Genomic DNA, 9,487 nt, shown 5'->3' with positions numbered 1-9,487 from the left:
ATAAATATTTTATTTTTAAACAAAATTTCCCAAGTTACATTAGCAATTTAATGTAATTGTTGTAGAAAAAAGTCTTTATTTAAGATAAAAAAAGAGTTATAAAGTTAAGGATTTTTTTTTTAATTCTGCACCACCTAAAAAAAATACCACGCGACGCCACTGGTATTAGCCATAAAAACCGTTATCACGTTTGCAAGAAAACCTCGAAAGTTTGATCCAAAACCGTGACAACATTTTCATGTGACGTAGTTGAAGCCAAAGGAAGTGATTTAAAAAGAAAAAAATACTGCAGCCAGGAGATAGAGCAATAAAAAAGTATTGCGCAGTGTTTGAATTGCGTTGAGCAGCTGAGCAGATGGTAAAAGATAAAACAATAGCTTTTCTAAAGCTTAATCCGAGTTTAATCTAAATATTATCTAAGATTACTGCTTTATTAAACTGCATATTAAACCATGCAGTATATAGTCATTGTATTTTTTTTGTTTGTTTTGTTTGTAATAGTTAGTCAAAGAAATTTGTTAGTCACATATTTTATTGTTTGTGTTCTTTTTTCATAACTACAAAGCAATTAGTTTTTGTTTATTTTGCTTAAGCTTCTTAATTTTATTATAAAGTATAAAATGACAAGCTTTTTTTGCAGTTATTATTGCTTATTAAGCATTCTAGCTTCTTAAGTTTTAGTTTAAGCTTGACATTATTGTAGAAAAAAAAGATTGTTTAGCAGCTATAAAAAATTGTTAAGGCTAACTTAAGATATTTTATAGTCAGTAATACAGTAGCAAAACAAAGCTGTCAAAGTAATAATTTAAAAGTTTAAAACAGACTTTCTTCTTAAAATTAAATATGGGAAATTCAAGTTCAAACTACAAGTCAGATTCCAGCTACAGAAAAGAAAGCTTGAGAATTGTAAGTTTTACTGAATAAATTCAACTTAAATTATCTTTAAAACTTATTTAAACACATTTGATAAAAGTTAAATTTCAGTTTCTACATTTTTTGTATAAACAATACTTTAAAATTAGCAAAAAGTAGTACTTAAAAAAAACAAAACAACATTTTATAAAACTTTTAAAGGACATAAAACGTATTGAAACAAATACACTTCAAATATAATATAAACAAGCAATGCAATGCTCGATAACATTTAAAATAAAATTATACAACTTTTATTCACACTTAAACTTTTTATTACTTTGCAGCTCGACGAAATTCACGAGAAGGAAAACTTCAAGGAGCAGCTGCTTGTAAACAGAAAAAAATCAATTTTCTACAACACTTCGGCGTGGAAGAAACTGTTGCAAGTGAAGAGAACCAAGTCGCAAAACGTTAGTAAAACTAATATTTTACAAGCAAACACATAAATACTACTATAATTTCTTATGTTTTTTGTTATAAACGTGTTGTTTTAACAAAAGCAGTCGATTTTTTTTAAGTGAATAAAAGCTTGTAATAAGATAAAGTTGAGTTATAACGACTTTAAGTGAGGTTAAACGTTACATTAGCTACAAGTATATAATAGTTGATCATAAAAAAATGGAAAATAATACTTGCATTATTAAATTTATAAGTTGTGAAACTAATGAATCGATTTTGCACTGAACCTTTATAATTTAAAGTAGCTAGCTTCTGTCAAACTTGTCGAATGATATCATAAAAACTATGTTTAATTTTGTAATCATAATGCTTATTTAAACAAACTAAAGAACTTAATGTAGCTTCTGATGAAATGATAAAACTTTTATAATCACACTGACAGCATGAAAAATTAGTCAAATATTTCATGTTTAAATTAATCAAAATTGTTCAAATTAAACTGAAATTAGTTTTGGAGAATCTTCAACAAAGGTCATCAAGTCATATTAAACTTTAACTTAGGAAATCACGTAAAGACTTTAACACAATAAAATTTAGCATTTTTTTAATAAAAAATACTTAATTACAGCACAAAATTTATCATTTGTAGTTACTCAATAAATTATTATACATTCATAAATACTGTGAGTTTTTAAAACTATCTATTTTTTCTTAATGCAATAATGCTTAAAAAAAAGTTCTATAAACATTTATGCACATATTATATGGTATTTTAGTACTTTAGACGCACTTAAGTTTTGAAAACTTTAACATATCAATTAAAACTAAGTTTACATCTAAAAACTTTTGATTTAAACACTGCACAAACAGATTAGGCTTACAAAGAAAGACTTCATATAATATTAAAAACTGTTCATTAAAATAATAAAGAACTTGTATTTACTATATCAAAAACAAAAACAAAAATGTTTACGTGAAGCAATGATCTACTTAATTTTAATAAAAATGTACAAAGAATACACACATAAGATGTTTAAAACAAACTCAAATGCGGTTTCACTTTAGGTTCACTTTTCAATCAGCTAACTATCTTTAGAATAATATAAAATTTTAAAGTAGAATACTTAATATAGTTCATTTTATTTTCACATTAGCATACTTGTCGACAGCTGTATTTAAAAAAAAATTTTTATAAAAGTATTTGTTACATAATACATAAGTTTCAAACTAATAGTAATATTCAAAACTCACAAATTTCATATAAAATTTTACTTTTATAAAAGTATGATCACACAAAATCTCTTCAATAAAGCTTACTTTATTCATATTGTTGGTTACATAATGCTATAAAAATTGTGTTTTTATTTGTTTTCATAAGTGTTTTACGACTTCCGTAAAATAAAGTTTACAACAAACGGAATTAAACAAACAAAGAAAATACTGTTTTGTTATTAAGATTTGAGTATATTTAAGTAATTTTTACATGAATTATAAAAAAGACTTAATAAAAAAAAAATTAAAGACAAAAACTTTAAAGTTATGCATTTTTTGTAAGATAAAATTTTAATTGCAGAACTAACAATCTTGCAGTATCGCTAATAACTAATTATCAAACCAAAACATGTGTCAATGGCGTGTTAGCCAATTAAAGAATTTATAATTTTCAAATGACTGTATCATTTAGTGTTTGCAATTAACCTTATTTTTGAGTTCAACGAGTTTAAATTATGACTTAAAAGTTTCAAAAAAATTCATAAACGACTTAAGCTTTTGCAACAAAGTAAAGAGATGTTGTTAAAAAGTTTACGTAAAGTATGGAATAAAGTTTTACTAATCAATATTTTTGTAAAAACTACAACAGACTTTACTGTTAATTATGAAAACAAACTTCAATCTGAACTCAAAAAACTTCTTTCTAATTTTTAAAGTATAAGTGTTTTTATTTCTATATTTACTTTTTTTATCTACCACGAATATATCTTATTAAAAACTCAGTATGCTACTTAAAAAATCGTCAAGAACTTTTTATTAATGCACTTATGATATTTTTATAAATAAGTACATAAATGTACATCCTGTAGTTTTATTTACACCAGTGGCATAGCGTGGTATTTTGGTCAGGGGGTGCGCAAATTTTTTTCTCAAAAAATCCTCTAAATTAAAACTTTTTTAATTAGCTATAAAAAAAACTTTTTATAAGTAATATAATTGAAATAAATTTATTAAGTAAAATAACTTCGTTAACTGTTTTAGAAAATATTAATATCTTACAAAATTAAACAGTTAAATAAAAGTATAAAATTCATTAGAATTACTTATACTTGCGAAAATGTAAACTTACTAAATAAAAGTTGTTTTTATTACATATAGTAAACTTTATATCTTTAAAAATTAATATATTCAATAAATTCAATTGATATATTCAATTAATATATCAATCTCTTTAATATACAATACAACAGTGATAACAACACCTCATTGCACATAATTTTAATAAAGTTACACAGAAGTTAAAATAGACCAACTTTATAACTGTTATTACAGTTTATTACAACTTTGTAAAATAGTTAAAAGTATACTTTTTAAATTTAATTCATGTGATTGTATTTGTTTAAAATAAAAATCACAAACAAAGTTTATTTCTCATAGGCCGACACGCTTATCAAATGTTTATTGTTAACACGTATGTTTACAAAAATAAAGTTCAGAAAACTAGCAGTAGTCTTAACAATGTAGCATAAAAAAAAAATTGTAAAATTGTTTAATTTTTCTTTAAGCGTGACGTATTTTTGTAAACTTTTTGTAGAAAAATAATCTGCCATAAGGTTATACTATAGCGGTGCGCTATATTAATTGCGTGCTTTTTGAGTCTAAATTCTTATGAAATTAAAAAACTTATAAAATTTTTCCTTATGGAGTTTTTCATCAACATCGGTGCGCATTTGCAATTACGCACCGAATCAGTATATTGAGTGATAACATGTACTTTCCTAACTTGTCACTAATTGGTATTCAAAAATTTTATTAACTTTTCGAATACTAGATAAAAATAGTTGAAAAAAGACAAATTAAGCAGAATAAAATAAACAATAAAGGATAGAGATATTACATTCTTTTTTTTTTACTTCTTTTCGTTTTTTGGGTGGCACGCATGCGCCAGTGTCCCTCCCCACGCTACGCCCCTGGTTTACACTAACTAAAATATGAGGTTTTACTTTTGTAAAACAAAATACAATTTTTTTTTATGTAACTAAATTAATGGTGATTGTGCTTTTTATTAAAACTGACCAGAACTTAAAATTACTTAAAATATATTTTTTTAGTAATCAATTTTTTTTTGACATATCAAATTTGTTTTTTTGCAATATTTTCTTTTCAGCATTTAGAAATTGTACATATTAAATAAATATAAGATAGAAAATAATGAATATATAAAAAAATTCTTAAAAATAATATAAAATTTTAAACAGAAAAAGAGCGCTAAACAAAGTTCCTACAAAAAATTCAGCAACCACAAAGCGGACTTCGACTATCGAAGGGAAAATCCCAAAACCGAAAAGCCCCCCGTCATCAACAGGACCGTCGTTTTCGAGGCTTCCACCGACGAACTGCTCTGTTGCCTTGGCAACTTCGTTTTCACGAGGTGCGCGAACGTCCCGGGGTTGTCACCCACCAAAATCGTCGCGTGGATAAAGCGACCCGACGAGCAGCTGCACGAGCAGGGTTGGCACCGCGCCAGGTTCCTCCAGCCCGCCACCGCCGTCTTCCTCTTCATGGTCGCCAAGGAGGCGATCGCCGCCAACTCCGTGGCGACGGAGGAGGAAGTGCGCCACCACCTGATGGCGTGCTTGTACGTGTCGTGCGCGGTGGCGGGCGCGGAAATTTCCTACCCCCTGCGCCCCTTCATCCGCCAGGGACAGACGGACCGCGCCGCTTTCTGGGATCTGTGCTGCGACCTGGTCAACCGGATGTCCGGAAAGATGCTGGAGATCAGCAGGGACCAGAAATATTTCGCCGCCCTCTTCAACCAGCTGAGGGCGTTCAAAGACGCGCAAACCGGTTGTCGTGACGACCGGAAGACCGAGTTCAGGTCGGGACAGCTGATCGCTGTTTGATTTTTTTTTGAAATTTATGATAATAATTATTTTTTTGACGCTTAATATCATGTTTATTTATTAAACAAGCTGATTTTCTTAAATTTTAATGAGTAAAACCTATCAAATAAAACTACTTCCAAAATGTTGATTGTTCAAGCTACGTCCTTAAAAATATTTTATTATTTTACTAAAAACCAAAATCTATTTTATTAGTTTTTATTATTCTATCAAATTTACTTGACAAACATTTAAAAAGCAATACGCGACTTGATATTGAGGCGTTTACAGTTTTGTTGCTGCAATTGCAGCTTAATAAACTTTTTGGATAAAAACGTAAAAGCTTTTGCAGCTTTTATTTTATACTTTCATTTATCACTTAACCAAATAAAGATTGTTCTCATTCCATTGCACAGTAGTATAATTACAATATTTAAGTATTCAAGTATATCTACAATGTCATTCCGTTTTACAAAAAAAAAACAATTGCTTTGCAATAACAATTTTATAAAACATTTTAATGAATGAAAATTGGTGTGTTAGATTTATATTTGTTATGTTTACAAGTATAAAAAAAGCTTTATTTGATTTTTTTTTTTCATTTTTTAATGAGATTTCAATGAGCCAATTAAAAATCATCAATTAAATTATTTTTTAACTTGTAATTACTTTACTTCGAATGTTATTGGCAACAAGGAGATGTTTTTCTCAACAAAATTTATATTTTCTTTTACACTTTACATAGTACGTAACTTTTGAATTGTTTTGTCTTTACTACTTTACCATTTATATAAATAATAGTTTATATTTTAAACAGAGCTTTGAATGGTTTAAGTTAAAGTTTTCTGTAAACTTTCAAAAAATTATTAATCATAAAATAAAACAATTATAATTGCATCAATAGTATTTAACAACGTTTGTTACATGTGCTTTTTGTATATTAATTATTATTTTTTATATAGTAATTTTTGTAAATTAAGAAGCGTTTTACAGCCTTAACAATCAAAACTTGATGTGTAGGTTTTTTTTTTATAGACTTGAAAACATTATCTTAAGTAGTGGTGGTTTAAACTTTGTTGTAAAATTTTAACAAGAATATTAAAAATGGATTAATTTTTGAGGTGTAATTGAAGTTAGTTTTGCAAAGTTTGTTTATATGAAAACTTTGTCATTAGCTTTGACTTTTTACAAATTAGTTTTAAACAATTAAATAATTAATAAAATAATTATTTATAAGTCTTTAGTTTATCCCTCAGAGCCACACTTTTAAATTTGTCAACTTAAATTCAAAAAGCTTAACATGCTTCTAATAATTCTACAAACTGAAAGAATAATGTTTAAAATCAAACATTTAAGTTAAGCTTAATTTTCTCTTAAGTAATTGCAAATTTTTACATGAGTTAAAATTTTGTTTTGTAACATCACTTGTGAAATATAAGCACGTCATAAAATCAGGTGGGAATTTTCAATGAGCTCATAGCTTCTTACGTGGTATATAATGACTAAAATATTGTTTTGAAATTTGTTGTTTTACTTGTAAACAACTTGAAAACTAATTTATAAATATTTTTTTTTAAATATGTAATTAAAAGTATTGCATCAAAAATCAAACAAAAAACATTCATTAAACTTAATACAAAGTTTTTTCGAGTAAATGGACTAAAATCAGTTTACATAAAAACTATAATAAATAGTCAAGCAAAATTTTTAAGCTTCAAAAATTTAAAAATAATTACAAACATTTTTTATAAAATAGTTTTACAAAAATTCACAAAGAGTTTAATTATTACAGTGTGTACGTTCTAATTTCTCTTAATTAGATAAAAGAACACATAAAAAATTTAAAAATTACGTTGTTATTTCTAAAAAAACCACGCAGTAAAATTTTAGTTTAAATAAAACACAGTAACTGTAAAGCTAGGCATTAAAAAAACATCAATAAGTAAATTAAAACATATCCTTATTTATAAATGTGCAAAAATTACACATTTAAACCAAAAACATTTATAACTGCCTGTGAAAAGTATAAGTAAAGTAAAATACTTCTAATACTGTTACTTATAATTGTTTGTTTTTTAATTTAAGTTTAACGAGATAAGATTAATCAAAAAACCAGCGAAAAACATTTATAATTTTACAGCAAATAAATAACTTAGCACTAAGAGTTTTTAAATTTACGAAAATGTACAAACTATAAAAATAAGTATTGTATGCTCTTAGTTTCCACCAAAAATTCAAGATACATATGTTTATAGTTTAGATATATTCCATATAAACTACACAGCTCTCAATAACAAATTCAAATATTATAATTTTTTACATATTTACATTCTATTTGAAGTTAAAAATTTTCAAATGAGCTAAGTTTCAATAAAATTTAAAACAATAAAATATCTGTAAATAAAATGTTCACAGATTTTAAATTAATATAAATTAACTTTTTGACAGAATTTGTAATCTAACTTTTATATATAATAATAAACAAAGTAAGCATACTTTGAAAGTTATATTTTGATAAGCTACTTGAAAATATATTTAATTCAGTTGATTAAAATTACTACCTTATCTTCAAATGCAACTTTGTTTTTTATGTTACCCTGATAAAACTTCGATAAGAAACTTTGTTACTTCATAATTAATTTTTAACTAATTTATATCTTTTATAGCTGCATTCTTAGTGTAGTTTGAATATCAAACTAAACTTTTATTTTTATAATAGTCAAAGGAAACATAGTTCTACGATCTTAGCTTATTTACGATGGTTTTCAGTGGAAACCAAATTAGATGACATGTGTTAACTAAATACTTAAGCAAACAGTTTATTGAGAGCATATTTTCTAAAAATAACAGTTTGCTTTAGTAATTATTTTTTCAGACAACCACTTAATACTTAGTAATTAAAAAGTTTACCTTAAAACTAATTAACACTGTGACACATGTTAAAAATAATTCAAGTCAAAGTTTTCCATAAAAACCGAACAAGCTTTGTGCCTAAAGTTTATTGAAAAGCAACGCTACCTAAACAGAATCAAAACACGAGAGTACAAATTACATCAACAAGAATTGCTGGTAAGATGGAAGGGCCTCCTATTCGTCAGCCTTTTTCTGTGGTTTCTTATTAGGTTTCATCACGGCAGGCTCGTAGGACGGCAAGTAGTGGTAATGCGGTCGACTGGAAACTGCACGAAGTTAAATTACGATTATTTAGTTTGAAGGAATTAAATCAAATAAAAGGTAACATAAATACTTGTTTGCTCAACTCGTAATAACTTAACAGAAAATTAAGTTTTAAATTTAACAAAAAAAAAACATTACTTAAGCTTAATGTTTAAGTGTATCGGTATCAACTAAAACCTATAATATATATTTAGAATGAACAGAGACGTACAATTTAGTTTTTGGAAAACCAACTGCTTGGGAAACATACAAGTTTCCTAATACAGTGTACAAAATTAGTTAGAGAAACTTAAAATTTCTGTACACTCATTAATAGTTATACTTACCATCTTGAATGGTCATTGGAAGTAGGGACTGACTCTTTTTTCTATAGCATTTGTACAGCCAGTAGACTACACAACTTAGAAAGAAAGCAAGTATAACGTTCTTTGTGAGCTCGTCCATAGTAATTATTAGCAACTGTTAAATTTTAATGTTGTTTATAAAAGAAACCACAATGATGTTCGTAGAAAATTTTAACCCGTATCAAAATAATCTATTAAGTAAAAGTAATTTTTTCAAACTTTATTCCAAAAACTACTTTTGGTAGATTTTCACAAAACGTGTTACATCAAGGCAAATGAAGATAATTAGACTCTGAGTTTAATAAATAAAAAGGTTATTCTTATTACAACAGAGGTCCAAAGTCGGCATTAGGTTTAAATAGGCGCGTATAGTTTAAATTGTTTAAAAATAAGAGTACTTTTTCTAATATTTTATTATGAGCACCTTTTAAAGTAAATTGAGTGTCTAATTTTATGTTATAGCTTTTGTTTTTTATAATGTCTAAAAAATTTAATCAACTTGTTAACAATACTCTTTGATCATCTATCTACGTTTTGATTGAAATTTTCTTAAAATTT

At 26.4% G+C, this 9,487-nt stretch overlaps 1 protein-coding gene across 1 annotated transcript; it reads left to right on the top strand.

The window, feature by feature from the left end:
• Positions 1-830: 830 nt before the first annotated feature.
• LOC145829867 (cyclin-dependent kinase 5 activator 1-like) lies at positions 831-5,755 on the top strand. The gene is made up of 3 exons (XM_082937743.1): positions 831-906; positions 1,200-1,325; positions 4,785-5,755. The coding sequence occupies exons 1-3, from the start codon at positions 844-846 to the stop codon at positions 5,427-5,429; spliced, it is 834 nt and encodes a 277-aa protein (XP_082793869.1). The 5' UTR covers positions 831-843; the 3' UTR covers positions 5,430-5,755.
• Positions 5,756-9,487: the final 3,732 nt, after the last annotated feature.

The sequence above is a fragment of the Thalia democratica genome, chromosome 2, assembly GCF_965202585.1.
Source record: "Thalia democratica chromosome 2, ktThaDemo2.hap1.1, whole genome shotgun sequence".
NCBI lineage: Eukaryota > Metazoa > Chordata > Thaliacea > Salpida > Salpidae > Thalia > Thalia democratica.
This window is presented reverse-complemented; position numbering and strand designations above follow the sequence as displayed.